At 40.3% G+C, this 27,951-nt stretch overlaps 1 protein-coding gene and 1 long non-coding RNA gene across 4 annotated transcripts in view; one reads left to right on the top strand and one right to left on the bottom strand.

Moving 5' to 3' along the window:
- Positions 1-27,951, bottom strand: part of ntrk3b (neurotrophic tyrosine kinase, receptor, type 3b) — a 210,365-nt gene that overhangs the window by 89,289 nt on the left and 93,125 nt on the right. For all 3 annotated transcript variants that reach the window (XM_077624911.1, XM_077624894.1, XM_077624903.1), the window contains exons 4-7: positions 22,950-23,018; positions 6,874-7,028; positions 5,334-5,476; positions 3,209-3,350 (exon numbers count right to left, since the gene is read on the bottom strand). In XM_077624911.1, coding sequence (XP_077481037.1) covers positions 3,209-3,350; positions 5,334-5,476; positions 6,874-7,028; positions 22,950-23,018 — 509 coding nt within the window. The remainder of the gene's footprint in view (positions 1-3,208; positions 3,351-5,333; positions 5,477-6,873; positions 7,029-22,949; positions 23,019-27,951) is intronic.
- Positions 5,350-11,458, top strand: LOC144092140 (uncharacterized). Its single transcript, XR_013305985.1, has 4 exons — positions 5,350-5,470; positions 6,902-7,061; positions 7,532-7,626; positions 11,266-11,458. It is a non-coding gene; the product is annotated as an uncharacterized LOC144092140 (long non-coding RNA).

Raw genomic sequence — 27,951 nt, 5'->3', positions numbered from 1 at the left:
AACGCGAGAACGTGTCCCGAGCCAGCTGGCTTCTATTTCCTCGGGGGTAGTAGCCTTACGTAAGAGGCGAGGATGGCGGGATAAGGTCTCCATGGCAACCGCATCGCTTCAGCGCGGCCGCGTTACGCGCTTGATTTCGGATTTTTTTTTTTTTGTTGCAGGCGACGTCCTTGTTAATCAGATCCGTCAGCTACACTTGTGTCGCAATTGTGCAACACCTCATTACATCCTAAAATGTACCTGCTTGGTTTTGGGCTGTTTGCTGGAACGGATTTTTCGTATTTTAGTGTCATCAAAGCAGCCATTTTGGGGCGACGTGCGGATGCCAGCCAAGTGGCTCGGTGGGAATTTGACTGAATGTGATTATAATGAGGCCACGCCGGTTTGTGAAACATGGAGTGATTTACACACACCGGCTGGTGTTTGATCACATTTACAGCTGTCCATGTAACCCATTCGCAAATGGATCGTAAACATGGTCATGCCTCTGCGGAGAAACTGCGGGGTCGAAAAGGACTGTGGGATGTAAAAGAGATCATATTCTAACAAATGATTTTAAAAGGTAAATGCGATTTTTTTTTGGTAGCCGTATTTTGCCTGAAAGTAAGACTCACTTTTATGACCCATGCTGTTTAATTATGGATTTTAACAGACTGGTGAGCTGCTCATGTTAGTTGTTAATTTCCCACAAAGCAATTTTGAAACTTGAGGGTTTTAGTCCAGTGTGGGTTATCTGGGAAAATGTTTTTTTTTTGTGAAATTTGGCGGGAGCAATTTAATGTGTTAAAATGAAGCGGAATTAAAAAAGTTTTTGTTAGTTTGAAATTGTTATAAACTGATTTGAAATTGCATGTATTCTACAAGCGAGAAACTCTAAATTCCTGAAAATTATATGATATTATTCTTTCAATGTTTGAATTTAATCTTATATTTTGGCATTATTGAAGTAGCCATTTTGAAAGATCAGGTTAGCCAATCTTTTTTTCATTTAATTAAAAATATTTGTATTATATAATATATATGTATATATGTGTGTATGTGTGTGCGTATACGTGGGAATGTGTGTGTATACATGTGTATATGCGTGTATATGTGTATATGTGTATGTGCATATACGTGTGTACATGTGTACGTGTGTATTTGTGTGTGCGTATACATGTGTATATATACATGTATGTGTATATATATATACTTATATATATACACATATATATATATATATATATATATATACATATATACATATATACATATATACACATATATATATATATATATATATATATATATATATATATATATATATATATATATATATATATATATATATATATATGCACACACACATGCAGACATCTATACATATAATTAAATAAATAATTAATAATAATTTTAAATAAATATATATATTTTTTAAGCATGTTGGCATGTCACACACAATAATAACTAACATGAAACATTACTGTTTCCAAATTTTGTGATTTGTTGTTCTCAAATTCTCTTGCCTATCCCTAAAAACAACATTTTACATTAGCTGTATTTTAGAAAGTGACTGCATATCACCAAAAATAAAGCAACAATTTCACCACTGCACTAAATCTCCATTTTTGAAGCCTGAATAGTGAAGTGGGAGACCTTGGACAAACATGCTTTGAGCTTCTGTCACCTAAAGAGGCATTTGGACAATATTAAAGATGACATATTACTATTGAGCAGCATGCCACATGGATTTTGCTAATGGATGCGTGCATATTTGCAATTTTAAAAGCAAAAAAACTCCCGCCTCAGGGAGGTCATAAAAATCTATTTCCACTCCAGTGAAAATCACATTGGCAGGCTGTCATCAACCTGTAGGAGGAGCTCATTCAAATACAGGAAAATTCAAGCCTCTGGTCTAAAAGACAGCATCCTCCATTATAAAGTTTAAAAAAAAGTCAATAAATGTATTTAGCTCCAATTAGCCAAGTTCACGCTAACCTTAACACTTCCAAGTTCTAGTTATCGACTAAACCTGTCAGCCTTATTGTCGCAGTCAGTTTAGCTTAATGCCGACAGACCACCATTTTTGGCCCAAAATGTTAGCTTACTTGCAATGGCACTGTAACCTAAGTAAATTGGACATCTATCATTGTCAATAGCAGTTAATTTTGCGTTTTTGTTTTTATAGTTCCATTTTAGGCTACTTAATAGTCACGCCGGTAAATTTAGGATCATTTCCGATTTATTTTAAGTGTCTTTTTTGGATGCTTTTTGTTTGTTTCTTGTTTTTTGCTGATTTTTGGTGACTTCCTATTGGTTTAGGGACATTTTCAAGGTTCCTAATAACTCATTGGCTGCTAATGTGCTGTTTTAATGGCTGGTGGGCGAATGAACCAATGGGATTGCAGATAGGAGATTAAGGAAAGTGCAGTACTAGTCCACGCAATTGATCACACAACTCACAAATTTCTGGTTTTGCGGTGCCCATGTTGAAAAAAAAAAAAAATCACGCGGGCCAGATCGAACTCGTGGCGGGCCATTTAGGGCCCACGGGCCACACCATTGACACCCCTAATATAGGTCAATGTTAGGCATTCGTTCACATTTTTGGGTTAATCATGTAGAGCAAATGTGTCAAAGTGGCGGCCCGGGGGCCAAATCTGGCCCGCCACATCATTTTGTGTGGCCCGGGAAAGTAAATCATGAGTGCCGACTTTCTGTTTTAGGATAAAATTCAAATGAAGAGTATAGATGTATATTAATTTTTCTGATTTTCCCCCTTTTAAAACAATAATTGTCATTTTTTAATCCATTTTTTCTGTTTTAGTTCAAAAATCATTTTGTAAAATCTAAAAATATATATAAAAAAGCTAAAATAAACATTGTTTTAGATCTATAAAAAAAACTGAATATTCAGGGCTGTTAATCCAGTTCTTTTAATCCATTTATCAAAAAAAAATCTAAATATTATATCTAAAATGGTCCGGCCCACGTGAAATCAAGTTGACGTTAAAGCGGCCCGCGAACCAACCCGCGTCTGACACCCCTGATGTAGAGGGTCACTCTCACTGTGAACCTTTTTAGTTTAATAAAAACCCACATAAGGTGGCGGCATAAATGTTAAACAAAAACATGTATAAAGTGACATTTAAACGCCCTGAGGAAAGTGGTTGTCGTAGTGACGGAAAACATAAAGAAATGGGCTCGGGGTCGGGTTAAAATAACTTACATTGCACGTTGAGCTGGATGGACGAGTTGGTCATGCCCACCATGTTCTCGGCGATGCACGTCAGCTGGAAATTGTTGTCCTCCCGGCTGATGTTGGACAGCGTCAGGTTGAGAGAGTGGATGTCTGGCCAGTACACATTGGACTGAACACACGCAAGATGGAACATAGGTCACTTTCCTTTTGCATATAGTAATACCTCGACATACGAGCAATTTGAGATACGAGTAAAATTTCGGGCAAATATTTATCTGGAGATATGAGACACATTTTGATATACGAACATACAACAGACGCGAGAGGCTGCTGATAAGAACATCATGGCCACTGTCTTTCCCGTCGCAACTCCTTAGTGTAATGTCTCTACGAGCACTGGGCAGAGCATTGCATTTTTTCGTTAGTCAGTGCGAATGGCGGAGCGATCGCTAATACGAGAGGAGTATATACTACTTCTCGTTGGCAAGTGGTTGTGAGGACATTTGTGTGCATCATTTTCGGAATATTTTGAAGGGAAGACAAAAGTAAACAACCCTCGATAGGCTCCTGTAGCTGAAAGTTAGGGTGGAGGCGGGGCCAATAGAGCCAACCCGGGAGAAGAAAAGTATAAAAATGTAAAACAAAATTAGAATTAAGTTCAGTGTAAGGTTAGATTGAACATTTTTTTAGTGTCTGCATCATAATCCAAGTTCATTTAAATTTGTTTGTTATGTTACAAGCGTGTTGCCGTGCAAAAAGTCTCTCTAATTGCATAATGACAATAAAAGCATTCAATTCAATTCAAAAATATTTTAAAATAATCTTTCTCCACCCAATTTTCTATTTTTTTTTGGCTTAAAGCCAGAAAAATGGGAATTAAATCAATGTTGTATTATGATGTATTATGTTGACTACTTATTTATTTATTACTTGTTGATTATTTGTTATTTATTTGTCAGTTTGTTTGTTGCTGTTATTTGTGCACTTTGCATTGAAGCTTTAAATCTCATTACAAATCAAAAAAGCATTCAATTCAATGTCTAATTTATCAATTTAGAATCTAAAGTAGTCTTTCATGTACCTACACTTCATTACTAGCCAATGACCCATCTATTACTTAGTCCATCAACACATGACTATACCATATCAATCTACTACTATATAGTTTTCCACCCAAAGTAATAAACCTGGTGATTAGGGTGGGAGAACCCAAATAATTGTGGTCAGGAGGCTCATGGGTTACAGCATGTTAGAGGCAGGGGTCCCTCAGGCTTTTTCTAACCTCATGCTAATTAAAGGGAGAGCGCTAATTAATGACCATGAGACTTTACACACATACACAGTGGGTGTGTATTTTTTAAAGCCATTAGTCAAGGTGCGGAGAACAGTTTTTTCTTAGAATGCCTGTCCTTGAAGTACTCCGGTGGAATAAATACTGGATGGCGCAGACCAGGGGTGTTGAAACTTTAGTTTTTTTCTTTTAAATATCGGATTTGGTCTCGGGGCGGGCCGGTGGTTGAGTGGTTAGCTAGTCGGCCTCACATTTCTAGGGTTCTGGGTTCAAATCCAGGTTTGCATGTTCTTCCCGGGGCTGCGTGGGTTTTCTCCGGGTACTCCGGTTTCCACCCACATTCCAAAAACATGCATGGTAGGCTGATTGGACACTACATTTCCCCTAGCTATGAGTGATTGGTTGTTTGTCTTGTTGTGCCCTGCGATTGGCTGGCCACCAATTCGGGGTTACGTATCCGAAGTCAGCTGGGATAGGCTCCATTCTCATTCTCCTCATTCTCATTCTCCTCATTCTCATTCTCCTCATTCTCATTCTCCTCATTCTCATTCTCCTCATTCTCATTCTCCTCATTCTCATTTCTTATTCTCATTCTCATTCTTATTCTTATTAGTATTGGTATTAGTAGTATAAGTATTATTATTATTAGTAGTAGTATAAGTATTAGTATTATCATTATTATATTATCAAATGTTTTCAGCTCAAATGGTGCTTTTCATTCAAATTCACATATAATTTCTCATTTACTAGCTCAATTTTCCCTCCGTAACACTTTCACTTTCTGTTTTAAATCAAAATCAGCAAAACATCTTATAAAAAAAAAAAAAAAAAAAAAAAAGAATCAGCATCGTTTGTGTGTACCAGGTGTGTGTTGATGGAGCGAAGGTCGGTGACAGTCCAGTCCACTTCAGGCAGAGGCGTTCCGGATCCATTACAGCTCACTGTCACGTTGTCGCCTTCCATCACTAACACGCTGCTGTGGCTCACGCTGATCTCTGGCAAGTCTACACGCACACACAATCGCATGCAGACGGCGTGTTCCTATTAATACGCAGCCACAGCCGCCTCTGTTGACACATTTTCACACCGAATCAATTATTCGCTTTTCGTTAATGGAATAAAATTAGCACGGCGACTATGAGTCACCGTGACGCCACCCGACCCTCGACTTCCCCTCCTTCATCCGTCTTCATCCTCGTTCACTTATGTTTTTGTTTTCTGGTTTTTTTTTGCCACCATCGCTCTCGGGTCAGCTTTTCTCATGTGAGATTTATCGTACTGCCGATGTATTAAGTTAAGTTACCTGGAGCTATTTTATTTTGCCTTCATGGTCACCTTCTATCAAACGGAGTCACCACCACGAGTCATTGCGTGGTTGATATACAAAAAATCTTGCCCTCTCCAGTTAAAAGTTAACAAAAATATTAACGTTAATTCTACGATCTATTGAGGCGGCAACAAATCAAAAAGGGTTAATTCACATTTTCTCCCACAATTAGACATATCTTAGTACATCTGTTAATTGTTTTAGGCTATAGTTATCTGGAAAAAATATGTTAAAAGATGCCTATGTTCTCCATTTACTATTCTTACTTTTACGTATGCTTGTTCTTGGTTTCTGAATTAAATTTCCTACCCAAAAATGTGATATATAAAGCTTTTTTTTCCTCATTGTCTATTCTTTGGCTGGTGATACTTAACTACCACATTTTCTCGCATATAAGCCGCCTCCGCGTATAAGCCATACCCTTAAAATTGCATTTATTCACAATTTTCACCTCTATATTCATGGTTTTAATAGGAGTACAAATGTGTTACTTTGAAGGGAAAATCTTAAGAAAAATCATCGCACGTGGACGAATTAAAAAAGAAAGTCATGTGAGCAGTACAACCAGGAAATGTGTCCGTAGCGGTCTAGTTTGTCATCCCTGGGTAAGATGGCGGCGCCCTGACCGACCAATGTCAGTTTTATGCAAGATACGTTTTTTTCAGTTTCATTCAGACGCCGAAATACATTTTGTTTAGAGTTTTTATCTGTTTATCTTTTCTCTATTTTAATATAAATAACCGTATCGGCCGCATTGTCTTGCGTAATGGTGTTTTGTCTTTGTCACCTTGCAGTTTCGTGCATGTCAAGTCTAATTTGTGCGCATATAAGCCTTGATTCAGTCATCATTTTTTGGAGTTACAAATACGGCTTATATGCGAGAAAATACGGTCAACATTTTTTCTCTTCATTGTCTATTCTCCGGCTGGTGGTATTAAACTCACATTTTACATTCTGGATTGGTGTCGGGCTGTTATATCAATGCAAAATGGGTGTTTAGATTCAATTCAAAATAGCAATTATTATTTAAAAAAAAAGCGTAAATCTAAAAGGTAAATCTCTACTTGTACTCACCACAATTCTCGATGTACATGTGTTGCAGAGTCATCTGGGAGGCTCCATTCCTGCAGTAGATCTTCTGCGTGTGAAGGTTGGCCTCGCCTCGCTCTTGCCACAGCTGGAGCCAGCGAATTTTGCAGGCACACTCGAACATCATGTCGTCCAGTCGCCTGTGACCGGTACACACAGACTATTTTTAAAAGGTACAAGACAATGAAACTCAAATACATTTGTTCTGGTCGTTCTGGTGAGGATTAGCACAGCCGACTCGGCTCTTTCCACTCTACTTCTGTAACCTCTGAACGTAATAACGAGTGGAGTACATTAGAAACTATATGCAGCACTCGCATTCAAGGTGGCATCAGTAGGTTTCTTTACAGAAGGCCTCTTAAAATGCTCCTTTAAACCGAAATAGTTGAAGTGCATCACTGAGAAATATGTAATTACGTCTGTAACTGCTTTCCTCTACAATGCCAAGTATAGTAATCTTCTATTCAATTGGACATCTAGCGCGGTCAATGGAAGATAAGCATTTACTGACAGTCCTCCAATTTTACATTAATTGCATGTCTTTCATTTTAAACGAATTAAATTAAAGGACAACCATTCACGCTCACATTCAGCAATTTACGGTACAATTACCTTCGTTAACATTCATGTTTTTGGAATGTAGAAGAACCTGGAGAAAACCCACGCAAGCCCGAGGAGAACATGCAAACTCCACGCAGTGAGGACCCACCTGGGGATCGAACCGACGACCTAAGAACTGTGAGTTTGACACACTAACCACTAGGACCGTCTTTCCTGTATCAACATCTCTAACTAAAAACTGTGCATTTTACTGTAAATCCAACAATTTTCCTGTACAGTAATACCTTGACATACGAGTGCCCCAACATACGAAAAAATTTGAGATTTGAGGAAAATTCTGAGCACATTTTTGCCTTGAGATACGAGCATACCAGATGGTTCCCAATGTGGTCGTTCCGGTACGAGAGTACGCGAGAGGCTGCTTATTAGAACAACATCGCTCTTTCTTTCTCACCGCATCTAACTCGCGTAAAGATATCTACGAGCACCAGGCCGTACAGGTTGCATTTTTTTTTACTAGCAATAGCGTGACCGAGTCGCTAATCTGTGAAAAAGCCAAGAATCTTGGACTTGGAAGCAAAGCAAGCATCTGAAAAAGACACCAGCGAGTCGTGGCTGGTTCGATAATTTTAAAAAAACGAACACTGAGGCATGGAGAAGTGTACACAGTCGATTGGTCGCCGGTCTTTTGGTCGCCCGGAAGGTAAGTGATAATTACCATTTAAATCGTTGCTCAAATTCCCTAAATACAAACTGCGAATTACTATTTAGTCATACCTAATGCCCTAGTAATTATTAGGCTAAAGAAAAGCTCCAAATTTCCCAGACTTTTGTTTTTTGTTGGAGAACTTGTTAAGACCCTGACTGACGTAGCTTCTTTAAAGGGACGGCGAATGTACATACAAACTCATACACTCACACATCAGCTCAGTGAAACTGCTCATGGCCATTGTTGGCTTTTATTGATGCGTAGACCCTCTTGTTTTACCTTGTTTTGTCGCCGGTCTTTTGGTCGCCCGTTGTCACGGTCGGGGCGACCAAAAGACCGCGACCAAAAGACCGGCGACCAAAAGACCGGCGACCAATCGACCGCACACGTGGAGAAGCCAGGAAGTTCTGATTCGAAAGCCACGGTGGAATACATGACCATCTCTGCCTCGGTTATCGCACAAGAAGGTTTAAATTTAGTGTAACGTCATTTAAAGCGTATTTTTAAGTGTGTATACTATACATACACACTTAAATACATTTAAACATATTACTAAATATGTTCATTTAAGTTAAATTTAAAGTTTATGTTATGTTACGAGCACGCTACCGTCTGTCTGTACTGAATAATGTCACATTTTAGTATTGAAGATCATAACGTCTAGATAGGTATAGGTTACTTTGTGAATAGGTGGTGCATAAGAACAAATAAAAATGTTTTTCCATTGTAATATCCTGTTTTTGGTGTTTTTTTCCAGAGGGTTGGAACAAATTAATTTGTATTTAGTTCATTTCTATGGGAAACTATGATTTGGGATACGAGTAAATTGACATATGAGCTCAATCCTGGAATGCATTAAGCTCGTATCTCAAGGTATTACTGTACTTTCTGACATTGCCACGGCTTTGCCACGCTTTGAGTGACAGGTGTATATAGTCCTCATTTTTGTTCTTTATTTTATTGTTCTTAAAATATTATGTTGCAAGCCGCAATGTTATGACACGGCGGTCCTCCGAGTGCAATTATTACAGTGGTTTGGCGCGCCAGCAGCAATAATAAAATGACAAAGAGCCTTTCACGGGATCCTCTGCTAGGAATTGATGTATTCCCTGGTTATTTCCCGTATGAATGACAATCCAGATTCACTCAAGCGCCCCTGCCAAACTAGCTGTCACACAGCAGACTGCCAGTTTATATACGGAATGCTCACGAGATGAAAGGTGTAGCGTGGTGCGACCTTCAAAAGTCATTTGTTAACTTCTGTGGTTAACAAAGCGCACAATGTGGCCAAGACTGTCCAATTCGACTCGAGAGCGATGGCACTTTCTATCAACCAGGACAATGTTAGTCGGAACCAAATCCTTTAAATTTACACTCAACTGACTGTCTGTCGACTCCCATACAGAAAAGTCATCAATATGACTTTCTATCCCAGAAAGATTTTTTTTAATAAAATCACTGACACCTACGATGATAAAAACGTCTCGCCACATTCACAATGTGCCGTCATTTTGGCACTATAAATCGCACCCTGCAGCAAGAAAATTATTCGGCCATGTAAAGCCCCCCACTACAGACCACGGTCGTCCTCCACGTATTACGGGATATTTATACGAAACGACGTCCAACTCATTGGCCTGTAAAAGTCCCTAATTAGCGGCACTGGGCTGTAAGCCGTTCAAAGAGGCGGAAAATAGATGCTTATAAAATTGAAAATTACGGTATATGTAGGCTTGCGTATTAACAGTGTTAAAACGTTAAAAAAATAGGTTACATGAAGACAATGGCTAATGCATATAAATCAATTAACAAACAATAAAAAATAAGGGGCAGGGCTCTGATTTAAAAATAAAAAATATATATAATTGTTACTAAATACCACATCACATCCTCTGTAAATATTACATAGTCATACCTCTACTTACAAATGCCTCAAGGTACGGAAGTTTCAGATGACGAAGTTTTTTATACGCAAATGAGTGACTCGGGATACGAAAAAGATCCAAGTTACGAAATCCCCCAAAAATATAAATGAATTTCCTTACCCATTATTTTATTTTGAATTCCCCTTATTAAGTGATTAAAAACTGTACAAATGCAAGGTGTCACATTTCCACATACACACATAGGGCACACGTAAAAGTCTAAAATGTACTACAAAGTGGACGACTTTCAGCCCTGGTAGGATGGGCTCTTGCCACCATCTGGCGGACAATCATCTATAACGGCCGCGGAGGGAGATCTTTTAGCCACACAGGGTACATTTTCATATGCTTCATTTATTTTAAGACATTAATAAATCATTGCCTTATAATTTTCTCTCATTATTGTGTGTTTCCTCACATCTTTCATACAAAATTGGGACATTTTGACAAATTTTAAAGGGTTTAGTTGGTAGTTGCGTGAGGACCGTGGAACGAATTAGAGAATTTACATATAAAGTACACATCTACTTACGACATTTTCAAGTTACGAAAAATGTCTCGGAACCAATTAATTTTGTAAGTAGAGGTACGACTGTATAGTAAAAACAGGTAATGGAAGAAAATGGAAAAAATACAAAGTAAGGACAGTGGAACGAATTAGAGAATTTACATATAAAGCACACCTCTACTTACGAAATTTTTAAGTTACGAAAAAAGTCTCGGAACCAATTAATTTGTAAGTAGAGGTACGACTGTATAGTAAAAACAGGTAATGGAAGAAAATGGAAAAATACAAACTAAAAGAATTTCCTAGTGCTCTATTCTTGTAAACTAGCACAAAAACAATCATGGACGTGCACCAAAACGTGATGTGCTCCCCCACAAGTCCATGAAAGAAGTGCAAAGTTCTAGTGTTCCTAGCATCCGTCTCAGGTTCCATTAACAGGCGGGCAGGTGTCATTAGGCTCTTTGCTGAATACATTTCACAACATTCCTCTTCTGCCACGCTCCTGCGCATTCCCTGTCCAATTTCCACGTAGCGATTGGCCAATTTTGTCAGGATGAATGTCCATCCAAACGTCCTTGGCAAGGGTCAATAAGCGTCAGGGAAAAAAAAGCATGAATAATGTATGCGATGGTGATATACAGTCTATATGAAGTAATGAGAATAGATTCCCGCAGGTGGATCCGACTGCTTCGTAGCGACGAGGACTGAACCTTCTTGGCCGGACCATTATTCACTGATGAAGTTGAACTCTCAGGAATGACTTCTTCTAAATGAGATGGCTATTTGTTCCTGTGCCGGAATCACTCAACCGATTCTTGCAAATGTAAGAGAGAAGGCGGAGCTTGGCACGAGAAATAATTGACGGTAATTTGCATGGGTAATGTTCAGAGTTTGGGCGGCCCGGTGGATGAGTTGTTAGCGCGTCGGCCTCACAGTTCGGGGGTCTTGGGTTCAAATCCAGGTTGGTTTAACTGTGTGGAGTTTGCATGTTCTTCCCAGGGCTGTGTGGGTTTTCTCTGGGTACTCCGGTTTCTTCCCACATTGCAAAAATATGCATGGTAGGCTGGTTGGACACTCTAAATTGTTCCTAGTGTGAATGGTTGTCCTTCGTGTCCTTGTGCCCTGTGATTGGCTGGCCACCGATTCAGCCCATAGTTAGCTGGGATAGGCTCCAGCACCCCCCGCGACCCTTGGGAGATAAGCAGTACTGAAAATTAAGGAAATAATTCTAGAAAAAGACAACAAGCTTATGACAGCATTTTACGTTTACAGCTGAATTGGCCAATCATAAGATTAATATCACATCAAAGTCAGCTGGGATAGTCTCAGGCACCCCCTACGATCCCTGTGAGGATAAGGCAGTTCAGAAAATGAATGAATATTCAGACTTGGTGGTCGAAAGCTCGTTTGGAGTCCACAAATTTAACCAAATGTAATAGCTTAAAAGTACAATATACATTTATTACACCTTCCAAAAAAAACAATCAAAATCTTAACGATAGCTTATAATGTTTCCTGTAAAACAAAATCTGCATGGACAGTGAGTGTTGTTAGATTATAAATTACATTTAAAAAAATCGCCACCTTTTGAGATCAGGTTTACTAATTTCTCAATTCTCACTCGCTACATTAGTTTTAGCTTAATGTACCTTTCAGGCATGCGTTAATGAGATTTTTTTCATGTCTAACAAATTTAATTCATGATGGACTTTAACCAGTGTTCAGGTTTATTGAAAAATATATTTTTATTTTTGTGTGGGTCTCTCGTGACAAACTAGATTGCGAATAAGAAATCCAATGGAATCACGTTATTGGCGTTTCCCATCATCGGATAGCTTAGTGAACCATGAGGCATCAGAGCAGGGCAGAGAAGCTCCGCCCACATCCCTCAACCACCTTGCATTCCACTCTAATCATGCTAATTGCTAATAAGAATTACCACTCTTATACATTAGCCACTATCCCTCTGGAAACGGTCCATTAGCGTGAACGCGCTACAATAAAAAGCTAAGCTCAAGAGGAAGATCAGTCACCCAACACGCAGTTAAGTACGTCACAGAATTGTATTTCAAGTCATGGTTGACAAATCCAGATGTTTTTGCATATTCATGAAGGACGGCAATCGTCGGTTTTATGGCGCCCGTTTAGAAGGATGCTAGCCAGGAAAGCCGAAAGAAACAATCAGAGATCTTTTGTGGAGCCAATACTTACCGTATTTTCTCACATATAAGCCTAAAAATATGTTGACTGAATCAAAGGTGCGGCTTATATGCACATAAATTAGACTTGACATGCACGAAACTGGTACACGGTCGATTGGCCGTCGGTCTTTTGGTCGCCGGTCTTTTGGTCGCCCGGAAGGTTATTGATAATTACTATTTAAATCGTTAGTCAAATTCCCTAAATACAAACTGCAAATGACTATTTAGTCCTACTTAATGCCCTAGTAATTATTAGGCTAAAGAAAAGTTCCAAATTTCCCAGACTTTTATTGTTTTTTGTTGGAGAACTTGTTAAGATCCTGACTGACGTCGCTTCTTAAAGGGACAACGCATGTACATACAAACTCTTATACACTCACATGTCGGCTCATTGAAACTGCTCATGGCCATTGTTGGCTTTTATTGATGCGTAGACCATGTTGTTTTACCTTGTTTTGTCGCCGTCTTTTGGTCGTCGGTCTTTTGGTTGCCGGTCTTTTGGTCGCCCGTTGTCGCGGTCCGGGCGACCAAAAGACCACGACCAAAAGACCGGCCACCAAAAAAACGGCGACCAATCGACCGCACACGCACGAAACTGCAAGGTGACAAAGACGAAACGCCAGAACGCAAGACAATGCGGCAGATACGGTCATTTATTGCAAAATGGAGAAAAGATAAACAGATAAAATTCTAAATAAAATTTATTTTGATGTCTATGAATGAAATTCAAGAAAAAAAATTAACCGGAACTTGCATAAAACGTGAAAAAAACTCACTTGTGCCTGCCTTTGCTCATTTAGGGCGCAGCCATCTTACCGTATTTAAACGTGATCTGACTGGCCAGACACGAGTAGCCTTGGTACGCGTGTTCGTAGTGTTTACCATGTCAGAACATACAAATAGTTGTTAAGGCTTGTGAAGGTCTTGCGGTCGATCATTTTAATATCAGCCTTGATAACTGCGTAACGTGTATCTCATGCTATTATTGCACCCAGAGACCTGGTGAAAACTAGACCGCTTTGAATTGCGAATCAGCGGGAATCTTAGACGATTGAAATCGTAAAATTCAATGGTTTAAAGGCAATTTTAAGGGTCCGCGGAGACGGTCAATATGCAGAGAAATATAGTAACTCTTGAGGTTCAGATGCAATATTGTAAAGAGATGAAAGTATAAGTTTAGCGACACAATTAGGAGGTACACCAACAAAAGTGCGGTATTTAAAAATACCCAAGTTTTGTTAAGAAGTTTTCCAAATTTCGAGAAAGATGGAGCATCAACATTTTTTCGAATCGTTAAAAATTCTATTGATACCAAGCCTCATTCAACTGTTATTCAAAGCCATTCACAAATATGGCATCTTTCTTCAACACAATGTTTCAGGTCTTTTAATTTGAAAAAAAAAAAAACAAGGTGAAGATCAAATTCTCTTTGAGTACAATACGAGAAGGCGATGTATATAAGTTGAAGGTTGAAAACTATTTTTGAGTTTTTAACGCTGTACGACACAAGGCGTTTTGATTAAGAAGGCTGTAAACGAATAACTGGAAAGCCTTCAAATTCCCTGAAGCTGCACTGGCACTCAAATAAAGACACTATTTGAGCGTTTTGTCACGTTCGTTCTGGTGTTGCCAATTGGTTGGCTGTCAAATGCAAACATCTCTATTTGAGAAGACAAAGAAGGATAGATGGCTGAAGAAAATGACATCCAAAAGCTTTGAGATGGGTGAAGAAATGAAATCGAAAAGCTTTGAGGCAGGGAACTCAAATTACATATAGAATATATTCAATATATTGTTAGTGTTTCAAACAATAAATGGTCTATTGAAAAGGATTGAAGGAGAACAACTGACATTTTGGGGAAAAAGAACTTGTGTAATACAGTGGAACCTCGACATGCGAGTACCCCGACATACGAGCAATTTAAGATAAGAGTAAAATTTTGAGCAGATATTTATCTTGAGATACGAGACAAATTTTGATATACGAGCAGACAGCGGACGCGAGAGAGATTAGTCAGTGCGAATGGCGGAGCGATCGCTAATACGAGAGGAGTATATAGTACTTCTTGTTGGCAAGTGGTTGTGCGTTATCCTATTGTGAGGATATTTGTGTGCATCATTTTGGGAATATTTTGAAGGGAAGACAAAAGCAAACAACCCTCGATAGGTTGCATCCTGAAAGTCAGGGTGGAGGTGGGGCAAATAGAGCCAACCCGGGAGAAGAAAGGTATCAAAATTTAAAACAAAATTAGAATTAAGATTAGTGCAAGGTTAGATTAAATTTATTTTTGAGTGTGTCTGCATCGTAATCCAAGTTCATTTAAATTTGTTTATGTTATGTTACGAGCACGTTGCCATGCAAAAAGTCCCCCCCCTCCTCTCCGCGAAATCCGTCTAATTTTAGTACTATTAAACCACTAGTTATTTGTCACTTTGTGAATAGATGGCGAATTAGAACAAATAAAAATGTTTTTCCAATCCATTATCCTGTTTTTGGTATTTTTTTCAAAGGGTTGGAACGAACGAATTAATTTGTTTTTAGTTCATTTCTATGGGAAACGTTCGTTTGAGTTACGAGTAAATTAACATACGAGCTCAGTCCCGGAAATAGAGCCAACCCGGGAGAAGAACGGTATCAAAATATAAAACAAAATTAGAATTAAGCTTAGTGTAAACTTAGATTATTTTTTTGTGTCCGTCTGCATTGTAATCCAAGTTTGTTTTTTAATCACAACACTCTTGGCCTCAATTAATAAAAATACATTCCTGTTTAGCATCATGCTAGCTAACAAATGGGCAGATCGAAAAAAAAAATGTTAAGTGTTTCTAAAATGCAGTTCGAGTCCAGGTGAAACTGTTCACTTGGTTGAGAAACAAACTAATGTGCTACAACAGGCTGAAAACCCTGTGACCAGTCACATGTGATCACACTAGAAAAACACCATTTACTGGTGTTGGAATAATGATTCAAACCTTTCAAATCTTACAACTTGCAAGGAGGTGCCTTGTGACGTCGTCTCAGTCCACAAAGCATTCTGAATTGCAGTAACTGAATCATTGTATTTAATCGCGACATTCTTTCCGAACACCCAAAACAATGGTGTGAGGAATTGCATAATATTTTCATTATAAGGTAAACAAAGTAGTATTATAATGTAAACAAAGCCGTATTTTCAAATCTGCTGCTGGAGTCTCGTCATAACAGTCTCATTGGGTCCTGCCGGAGAAGTGTCCGAAACAATGTGTCCTCGAGCTTTGGCCTTGAGGAGACGATGATGTGGAGGAAAAATGTCCATGTTCCCATGACTGTTTATAGCCTTACTACTTATTAAAGCTAAATTCCAACACAGTGAGACTAACAACCATACAACTCAAAACAAGGGACAATTTTTGGATCATGCAATGGCCAATTCTGTTTTGAAAATAGCAACTTTATACGCAGTGGCAATTTTTTTCTGTTACAATTCCGTTCCATATTTCAGTAAATTGATTCCAGCCCGTGTGTGTCTTTTAACTCGATTTACACACTCCCCTTTTTTTTCGTCTAATTCTCACTCTGTCGACTTTGATGGTTTTCCACCGGCCCGCTTCATTCCCGCTAATAGTTTACCTCCGGTTGCCACCAAGCGCTAATAAAACCCCGGGTTTCACGTCGTGTAATTTACCTGTCACGCAGCCTTTTAGGAGACCTGCTTAATTTATTATAATCCTGGTGGCAGAGATTACAGGTTGGATTCATTCATGTTTGGCTGCGTAGTCAAAGAAAAATCAATTTCACAGCGTGAGGGAGAGCGAGAGAGTCATGTTTGACTTAGCATCTAAAGAAGAAGTGCTAACAGAATAAAAGGATTCGCCGCTGCCGGGCACAGAATATTCCCTCTTTTGCGAGCACAAGGCTGCTTGAAATAATCCCCGATCATCCCCTCCCGATGGAAGCCACTGCGGCACGCCTCCGCCATCTTTTTTTTTTTTTTTTGTAAACCTAAGGGCACGCAGACAAAGAGGCAGAGGCGATGATGTCGTTGTATAGGGGCCATTTCAATGCAGATGTCGCTGATAGGTGACATGGTGTCTCATTGGAAAACATGCAATGGTTGTCCTATTGTAGCATTTTTAAGACGCGGGGCTAGAAATGCATTTGTCTGCACTGTTTTCATCTTTAACGTGCTCAAATGAATTGGCATGTCTGTAACATTCATTTGTATGAACCGCTTTATGCTCACTAGAGTCACGGGGGGTGCTGGAGCATATCCCAGCTGACTTCAGGGTCAGAGGCAGGGGATAGCCTGAATCGGTGGCTAGCCAATCGCAGGGCACGAGTAGACGGAAAATGATTCATGCTCACAGTTGCACCTAAGGGCAATTTAGAGTGTGCAATAAGCCTACCATGCATGTTTTTGGAATGTGGGGGGAAAGCGGAGTACCCGGAGAAAACCCACGCAGGTCCAGGGAGAACATGCAAACGCCACACAGTTGGACTGACCTGGATTTGAACCCAGGACCCCAGAGCTGTGAGGCCGACGTGTTAACCACTCAAGCCGCCACATTTTTAGAACCACTTAAGTTCACAAGAGTCCAGAGGGTGCTGAAGCCTATCCCAGCCAACTACGGCCACACCCTGAATCGGTGGCCAGCCAATTGCAGGGCATGAAGAGACAAACAACCATTCACGCTCACTCATACCTAGGAGCAATTTAGAGTGTCCAATCAGCCGACCATGCATGTTTTTGGAATGTGGGTGGAAACCAGAGTACCCGGAGAAACCCACGCAGGTCCAGGGAGAACATGCAAACGCCACACAGGTGGACTGACCTGGATTTGAACCCAGTACCCCAGGACTGTGAGGCCGACGCGCTAACCACTGAAGTCGCCATGCCGCCATTCATTCATTTTTAGAATCGTTTAAGTTCACAAGAGTCCAGAGGGTGCTGAAGCCTATCCCAGCCAACTATGGCCACACCCTGAATCGGTGGCCGGCCAATCATCTACAAGGAGACGGACAACCATTTACCCTCACACTCTTAGCTAGGAGCAATTTAGGGTGTCCAATCAGCCTACCATCCATGGTTTTGGAATGTGGGTGGAAACCAGAGTACCTGGAGAAAACCCACGCAAGAGAACATGCAAACTCCACACAGGTGGACTGACCTGGATTTGAACCCTCGACCCCAGAGCTGTGAGGCCGACGTGCTAACCACTCAAGCCGCCACAATTTTAGAACCGCTTAAGTTCACAACATCCAAATTGTTGCTAAGGTTTGCGAAGGTCTTGTGGTCAATCATTAAAATATCAGCCTTGATAACTGCGTAATGTGTATCTCATGCTATTATTGCACCCAGAGACCCGGTGAAAACCCACGCAGGAGAACATGCAAACTCCACACAGGTGGACTGATCTGGATTTGAACCCTGAACCCCAGAGCTGTGAGGCCGACGTGCTAACCACTCAAGCCGCCACAATTTTAGAACCGCTTAAGTTCACAAGAGTCCAGAGGGAGCCGAACCCTATCCCAGCAAACTATGGCCACACCCCGGTGGCCGGCCAATCACCTACAAGAAGACGGACAACCATTCACGCTCACACTCATAGCTAGCGGCAATTTAGAGTTTTCAACCGGCCTACCACGCACATTTTGGGAGAAAACCAGAATACCCTGAGAAAACCCAAGCAAGCCCGTGGCTTACCCTTTCATACCTCCACCATAATATGTCAAATGCGCTGATCCAAGTCCCGTATTCATAAAGCAAATTAAGGTTCAGTGTCTGGCCCAAGGACACTCGACAGCAGACAGATGTTCCGCTTTTTAATTGCCGTGCCTTTAACTTTACCTTTACGGTGTTCCTCATTGCTCAAAAAGCTCGCCAGAATATCTGGGTCAGAGCATTGGGTTAATTTCTTATGCTACCGCAGACTCAGGGACCCTGCGGCATAGACCAACCCCCCCCCCCCCCCAACCTTGCTGCAAATTATTTGAGAATTTAAGAAGAACTGCTTTACCCTGACTGACACCTCACACATGAAAGGATGAGGCTATAAAAAAAATAAAAATGCTCGCCTCTCATTTGCAGTCCCCCCGCAATGGCGCCGCTCATGTACGGACAACAAAGGCGCCATTTGTATGCATCCGAGTCAGCCGCCATGGAGGAAGCGCACATCCGAGCCCGTCGTGCTCGCCGAGATGGAACGAGGGATTTGGTTGTGGGGAGGCTGAGCTTTGCCCCTACTTGTTATTTCCCGCGTCTTGCCGCCCATAACAGAAAATACCTGCTTAACTGATGAACTCTCTTCTTAGCGGTCTGTGAACTACACAAGCATTGCGAATGGGGAGAGCTTTACAACTAACGGCATTGATCAGTAAAGTCTTCGAAGAATGCTCGGGGGCGGGGCAATGAAATATTTGAAGGTAGCAAGACGAAAAAAGCAGAGTTTAAAGAATGGCTCACGAAGATGGGTCAAATTCGAGAGTACAGTGGTACCTCGACATACGAGTGCCCTGACATACGAGCAATTTGAGATACGAGTAACATTTTGAGGAAATATTTATCTTGAGATACGAGACAAATTTTGATGTACAAGCAGACGGCGGACACGAGAGGCTGCTCATAAGAACATTATGGCCACTGTCTCTCTCGCCGCAACTCCCTCGTGTAATGTCTCTACGAGCACTGGGCGGAGCATTGCATTTTTTCAGTGTTTTTTCCCCGTTAGTCAGTGCGAATGGCGGAGCAATCGCTAATACGAGAGGAGTATAGACTACTTCTTGATGGCAAGTGGCCGTGCGTTATCCTAATTGTGAAGACATTTGTGTGCATCATTTTGGGAATATTTTGAAGGGAAGACAAAAGCAAACAACCCTCGATAGGTTGCATCTGAAAGCCAGGGTGGAGGCGGGGCAAATAGAGCCAACCCGGGAGAAGAAAGGTATCAACATTTCAAACAAAATTGAATTAAATTTAGTATAAGGTTAGATTAAACTTATTTTTGAGTGTCTGCATCGTAATCCAAGTTCATTTAAATTTGTTTATGTTATGTTACGAGCGCGTTGCCGTGCAAAAAGTCTCCCCTCCGCGAAATCCGTCTAATTTTAGAACTATTAAACACATTTTAGTAATATTAAACCAATATTTATTTGTTACTTTGTTAATTGATGGTGAATTAGAACAAATAAAAATGTTTTTCCAATTCAATATCCTGTTTTGGGTGTATTTTCAGAGGGTTGGAACAAATTCATTAGTTTTTAGTTCATTTCTATGGGAAACGTTCGTTTGATTTACGAGGAAATCGACATACGAGCTCAGTCCCGGAACGCATTAAGCTCGTATCTCGAGGTACCACTGTATTGTGAGTTGTTATGAGGACGTAGTGTCAACTTTTATTGCTTGATATGCACTATTTTATGGTGATTCTGTTCTCATGGAAGTAAGTCATGAATAGAGTGGCCTTCAGGTCACGACAATGGCGGCTGGTATGCTTACACAAAATAGCAACCCTAGTCGAGGAAGCAAAAATGAAATAAAATACGAATTTTACAAAAGATCCTTTTAACAAATGCTATTTCTTTCAATGAGTTTCGAAAATGCTGCCATTTTGGAAGTTGTTAAGTTTACACAAAGCCAGTCATTGATTAGGATTCTCTGTAATTCTCATTTTGAATGAGAAATGCCAACATTAAAAAAGCTAGCAAATCAAGAAACAGTTACTTTCTGGATTTGTTCGGTTTTGATACTGTTTTATCTGGCACAGAAGCACATGATATATTTATTAACCTACTGGAAATCCATCTAGCAATGAATTATCTGTAAAGTTTTTCCTCACAAGGGTTGTAGAACTGGTTTTGAGCCATTCATATACGCAACGAAGACTTCAATGCATTTTTGCAGTGCTGCAAAGCTAACTATTGTAGATAATCACTGTTTTACAGCACCGATTCTTAATAATGCTAATCATTTGATACCTGCTAGCCGTTGGTTTGCTCCCGTACAATAATGGGAAAGCAAATCAAACCCTGTCCTGTATTCTGATATATAAAATATGCTCAATAATATCACGCTAGCAGTTGCTATTCATGAGTCCGAGTCACGGTTGCCAGATAGTCAGTTTGATTTCGTTCCCACATGCAAAACGGGAAGCCAACATCGAATGTAGCAAAACACCATTCGTAATTATCTACTAAAAAAAATCTAAAATGTCATCAAATGACCTGGCGGAAGTAACCAAGCGTGTTAAATTAGCACTTACAATAGTCCAAGTGGACAGCTGGTCAGACTGCAAAAGTACAAACAATTGAAATAAAGTTTGTACTTTTCCCAAACAGGAACAAAGCGGCACTGACATGACGATAGAGTAACACCAGCAGGGGGTCCTGCTGGCTATTTGAATCCCCCGCAAAGGCCCACGGGGACAAAGAAAGAAATTGAAGTAATAGAATTACAGGTGAGTGCTTCGGTTTTGGTTGGCAAGAGCTAATTCGGGGCTATTGAAAAGTGGAGTGTTTATTTGATGGATTGTTATTTTGGTTAACAACAGCACACTGAAATCCTTTCCATGAAGTACAATGTCAACAGCCTTTGATTTTTACATTTGAAGAAGTGCAATTTTATCTCTCGTAAGTAAAGTTGTGCACTGCTAGGCACGGACATCCCCATTATGTTTAACAATAATAATAGTAAACCCAAGATGCACCTGGCAACACAACAAGAAAGCTTACGGCGTACTGCGGAAGCTTGTAATAAGGGTTCAAATAATGTGCCAACAAAAATTGTCTGTTTCGGTTAAAAGCAGTATCTTTTGTTTTCTTTGTGACGGTTTAAATGACACGATACATTAATCGACAAGTGGCTTGTCTATGGGCCTACAACAAGAACGCTTACTGCGTACTGTGCGAGCTAGTAACAAGGGTTCAAATAATGCGCCAAAAATGGTCTTGCCTGAAAGCCCAAGTCTGTTTCGGTTAACAACACCATTTTTTGTTTTCTTTATGACAGTTCAAATGTTCGATACATTAATCGACAAGTACCCTGTCTATGGGCTTACATCCAAAACGCCTACTACGTACTGTGCGAGCTAGTAACAAATAATGCGCCAAAAAATTATCTTGCCTGAAAGCCCAAGTCTGTTTCAGTTGACAACACCATTTTTTGTGACGGTTCAAATTAGACAATACATTAATCGACAAGTACCTTGTCTATGGGCCTACAACAGGGGTCTCAAACCGGTCCTCAAAGGGCCGCAGCGGGTGCAGGTTTTCATTCCAACCCAACAAGCGGACACCTTTTGCAAGTGTAATCAGTTGATTGCAGCCAGGTGCTACTTATTTTAGAAGACCCTGTTTGGTTAAGATGTCGACACTGGATCGGTTGAAACAAAAACCAGGACCCACTGCGTCCCTTTGCGGAATCGGTTTGAGACACCTGGCCTACAACAAGAACGCTTACTGTGCGACCTAGTAACAAGGGTTCAAATAATTCACAAAAAATATCTTGCCTGAAAGCACAAGTCCGTTTCGGTTAACAGCACCATCTTTTGTTTTCCTTATGACGCTTCAAATGATACGAAACAGTCAACAAATAGCTTGTCTATAAGCCTAGCGAGGCGTACCATCTTACTTACAATCGTCTATTTAAAACCATTTTTCTATATACGACAGTGATGCCAACATGAGAAGGCATGGCATGAGACTACGCAGCAAGTTTGAACAGTCTCTCCAAATTAAAGAGGAACAGATTTAAAGCACGACTCTAAGACTTTGCATTTCTTATTCATTATTGGTCTACAGGAAGCGGGAGGCACCTGACATAGCGAGAGGTTGATGGGTGTAATGAAGCGTAAATTACTCATCACAGCATTTCCTGTACATGTTTGATCACCCAAATATGCATAAATAGCATGAGAGCGGGTTATTTGGGGTGGGTCATGATCCGAACACCCTGTTATTTTATCCACTGCGCAGTAATTGAATCAACAAATTGGCTTGTAAGATCAGCGTGCAAACTGCAGGTTCACTCTTTGGATACCCACCCGACACAAATACACGAGATAGTCAGTATAACAAAGGCGCAAATTCAAGAAAGAAGGCAAACAAAAACAACAATGTGCACAGTGGAGCATTAATAAATGGCTGCTAATAAGATCCAAACGACCAAGAAAGATTCACTCACAGCTCGATGAGTTGAAGGTGCTTGAAAAGTTGCCATGACAGAGTCGTGAGAGGATTCTTTGACAGGTTTCTACAAAGGAGAAAAGACAGTGAGACAATAATTAGATATGCTACATTCACTGGCAACACAAAAAAACATGTTAAATAACGTCGCCATATCCATTCATTTTCAACATCGCCTATCCTTATTAGAGTTTATCCTAGTGGTAAGGCGGACCACAACCTAGACCGGTCTCCGGTCAAACGTAGGGGACACCGAGACAGTCACTCGATCACTCCGCCGCTGAATGGGAATCGATCCCACGCTGCCCGCACACAAGTCAGGCGAATGAACCCCGACACCATTAGATTGATTAGTTTTTGTTCCACTTTTTTTTATTGAGTTGCTATTGAACAGACGTAGGACTACACCTTTGAATTTTAATGACCACATTCTTTGACCATTCATTCATTCATTCGTTCATTTTCTGAGCCGCTTTATCCTCACAAAGGTGGGGTGCTGGAGCCTATCCCAGCTGAATTTTCGGTGACATCCAGAAACGGTGGCCAACCAATCGCAAGGCACGAGTAGACGGAAAACGATTCGTGCTCACACTCGTCGCTAGGGGCAATTTACAGTGTCCAATTAGCCTACCATGCATGTCTTTGGAATGTGGGGAGAAACTGGAGTACCCAGAGAAAACCCACGTAGGCCCAGGGAGAACATGCAAACTCCACACAGGTGGACCGACCTGAATTTGAACCCAGGTCCCCAGAACTGTGAGGCCGACCAACTCGTTTAAATTTTCTGTTAGCAACAGTTGAATCAGATTGATGGTTGCCAGGGCCAGAAAGATGTATTTTCATTCTGGCAGTAGCTGGCAGTAACCTTTTGCGACCTGTTTTCCAACCAACCTATGAGTCCATCTGTATGGATCTATAAGTGCTATTTGTCAACAAGGAGGACAAAGACTGACTTGAGAAGAAGCTAAGAGGGGTCAGGTGCACATAAAGTTGAAGGGTGACCTCAGACAGAGACCGAAGAGGCGCCAATGCAGATGTAGGCATACTTATTAACGTTACTTATGTGATACACAGTTTGCCTTTTCTACTATTCTCGTGTTGTGAAGATTAACTCGTTTATTGAACAGAGCACTCAGAGTAAGTACCTAATTAACCCAAACGCTATTTGCAGGCCAGCCCACCAATATTGACCCAATGGCTTGGCGCTTTTTGTATGGGGCGCCATGGTGAATAAGAGTAAAGAGACCTAGACTGACGATAAAATCCATGTTTACTCATTACTTGGCTTTCACCTTGATGTTAAAATACATGTTTTAAAAATGTATTTACCAATATGGCCAAGATGTGGATAAATAGTTGGGCTTTTTAGTGGTTAATTTGGACCTGAAAGCATGGAACACAAGTATTGAAGATGAAACCAAAGGTTTTAGGTTTGGTGAAATGTTTATCTCATGCTATTATTGCACTCAGAGACTTGGTGAAAACTAGACCGCTACGTGCACACTTCCTAGTTGTACCGCTCACGTGACATCCTTTTTGAATTTGTCTATGTGCAGGCAACACCCTTTCGGGATGTGCAATCAAGCAGACGATCCTTTCGATTAATAGAGTATCTCCAAAATACCACGAGCGATGATTTTTTTTGTCATCCAAAAGCATCAGGTTCTCATCAAAATAGACTAATTTATTTTTTCTAATTGAATAATATGATATTTTGCATTTACAAGGACAGGCATATTAACTTCCTTATGATATTGACCCTAATAATGTGCTTTTGATTCATACAGTATCTCAGAACTACCACATCCAATGTTTTTTTTAAGATGTTCCCTTCAAAGTAACACATTTGTACTCCCTATTAAAACCGTGAATATGGAGGTGAAAATTGTGAATCAGGGGGCGGCTTATACGAGAGAAATTTTAAAATGCAATGATTTTTAAGGCAATTTTAAGGGTATGGCTTATACGCGGATGCGGGAAAATACGGTAAGTAAAAGTTTTTCCCTGCAAAGTACACATTTATACTCCCTATTAAAACCGTGAATATGGAGGTGAAAATTCTCAATCAGGGGGCGGCTTATACGAGAGTAATTTTTTCAAATTCAGCGATTTTAAGGCAATTTTAAGGGTTCGGCTTATACGCAGAGGCGGCTAATATGCGAGAAAATACGGTACTCCTGCCACACAAACATAGACAAGCACAATGCACTAGCTAAGCAAAAACTACGGTTGAGGAGACTTAATAGTGGACCAGACACGGGCGTTGTAAAGTCAAAATATCGTCACAACCTGTGGACTCCCCCCTCTACTGCACCAAAAAAATCAGATCAAAGTTCCAACCTTGAACGGGGTGCCGGAGAGCACTCCCACCGAGGCGCTTGCAGTACCATTTGTATTCATGTCAACTTATTTTGCCAACCTTGTTACGTATTTGTTTCCGCACAATCCAATTGCGCATTTGCTCTTTTGAGGTCATTTTAATCGTTTTGCCTTGCTCTTGAATTACATTTCCACTCTCTCTCTCTTTCCATTTGCTGTATGATATCAATCTGCAACAAAATAAGAGCCCTCGGGGAGAATAGCATCTGCAGGCTTCCGGATTAGAGAATGGAAATAAGGACTATTGATAGAGAAGAGCGCCAACTCGGACAACTCAATAAAAGAAAGTTGAAGGCTTTTTAAGTGGAATAATTCAATCCGCTGGGATGCCTCCGGCCATTAGGGGGAACGATGCGGAATCGGGGGTGGGGTGGGCAAGGCGCAAGCAGCCATGGGAGCGCAATGTGTTTAAAAATGAATGTGGGGCATCTGTCCATGTGCTCGTCTAGATTTATGGCATCCAGGAGAGCGTGTTAGCATTAGGTCATAAAGCGCAGCAACAAATCCCATTATTAGCCCAGATGGCGGTGCACCGTTAAACACATGCAACTTGGAAATACAGCGTGGCACACAAATCCCGATTTTGCATCTCTAAACTAGTGACATTAGTTGGCCTAGATTAATTCCATGGTTTGACTGTCTTTTGATGCTTTAAATCTTGTTATTCGTTGGTTTGCATCTTTTTTAAGACAGATTCTGTGCTTTAGCGGTTTGAGTCTTCTTAGGATTTATTGTGATAGTCCTCTGCAGGTTTTTAGCTACCGTATTTTTTTGCATATTGACCACCGTAGCCTTTAAAATCGTTGAATTTTACGATTTCTCTCGTATAAGCCGCCCCCTGATTCACAATTTTCACCTCCATATTCATGGTGTTAGTAGGGAGTACAAATGTGTTACTTTGAAGGTAAAATCTTAAGTAAAATCATCGCACGTGGTATTTCTGAGATACTGTATGAATCGAAAGGATCGTCTTCTGGATTGGACATTCCTAAAGGGTGTTCCCTGCAAATAGACAAATTCAAAGAGGAGGTCACGTGAGCAGTACAACCAGGAAGTCTGTCCGTAGCGGTCTCGTTTGTCTTCCCTAGGTAATATGGCGGCGCCCTGAGCGAGCAATGGCAGTTTTTGCTCACATTTTATACAAGATACGGTTTATTTTTTTCTTTAATTTCATTCATAGACGTCAAAATAAATTTTGTTTAGCGTTTTATCTGGTTATCTTTTCTTTATTTTGAAATAAATGACCGAATCAGCCGCATTGTCTTGCTTTATGGCATTTTGGCTTTGTCACCTTGCAGTTTTGTGTATGTCAAGTCTAATTTGTGCGCATATAAGCCGTACCCTTGATTCAGACATCATTTTTTTTAGCTACAAATATGGCGTACATGCGAGAAAATACAGTACTTCTATCATATCATTCAAGTTTTGTTTGGATTGGATTGCCTTCTATGGAGTCAAGTACTGCAGTTTGGAGGTTCTTCAATGGCTTGTGTCTTGTTTTATGGCTCACATCTCCATTTCAAAGTCTTTATGGGTCATCTCTTATGAGTTGTGTCGTTTTTGCTTTGTATTTTTTATGTATACACAAATACGACTCTTATTATTCCGTTTGGCCTCTCAAGTTGTTCACGTAGACGTGCATCTTCTCTGATTCTCATTTTCTTTGGTACTACTTATCTACATTTTTAATGTTTTATCGTTTACATCTGGGGTTTGTGCCACTTTATATTTGCAAATTCTTCTCGGGATTCCGTTAGTGTTGTCATTTACCTTTTGTGTGCTTTGTTATGGTTTACATCTAAGCTAGCTATGTGTTAGCGTCATCTTCTAAAGTTCATGTGTTGAATGGTTTGAAATCCTTTTATCCTGAATTTTTTTTTGGTGTGTATTTTAATATTATGTCCTGTAACTCACTTTTACGAAATTAAACTAGTAAACCAAAAATCACTGTTGTGAAACGTTAACAAAAAATCTGTCAGGTTTTGTTATGCTTTCGCACATAACTTTCAAGATTGATGCACGTTTGACAACAATATTTTTGGGAACTGTTTTTGGGAGCATCTGACAATATTGCAAAAATAACAATCATATTTTTGCCTTTTTAAATATGGTTACAACAACAAAAGACGCACGACATCAAACTGCAGTAGGGTGCCCAACTTTTTTTGTTTTGTTTTTACACTGCTGAACTTCAATGCACGAGTCAAGAAAGCAGCTAGCTGCCATGCTACGCTAATTAGCCGAGACTGTGGAAGCTGGCGCTGTGTCCCGGCGGAACAGTTGCCAAACAGAATTTCTAAACAGGCACAGTAGAAGCATAAGTGCAAACAGCAGGTTGAGTTTAGCATTCACTTTGTGAGCCCCCGACAAAGTCGTCAATATTAACACCTAGCTGCAGCTGTTGGTATAACGGTTTTTATTTTAACACCAACTACTCGTAAACACGTTATTCCTCTCTCACGAGTGCAGTATCTCTCACCTAATTGTCGTCCACTATTCACAAATTCACTTTCCGAAGCTTTCTCTGTGGAAACTAAAAAAATATATATAGAAAATCTAATATATTTTTCTTTTTTTTGCTCTTTGTAATGCCCACAGATGCCATACAATATGCCACCATA

This window comes from Stigmatopora argus, chromosome 2 (genome assembly GCF_051989625.1).
Source record: "Stigmatopora argus isolate UIUO_Sarg chromosome 2, RoL_Sarg_1.0, whole genome shotgun sequence".
Classification (NCBI taxonomy): Eukaryota; Metazoa; Chordata; class Actinopteri; order Syngnathiformes; family Syngnathidae; genus Stigmatopora; species Stigmatopora argus.
This window is presented reverse-complemented; position numbering and strand designations above follow the sequence as displayed.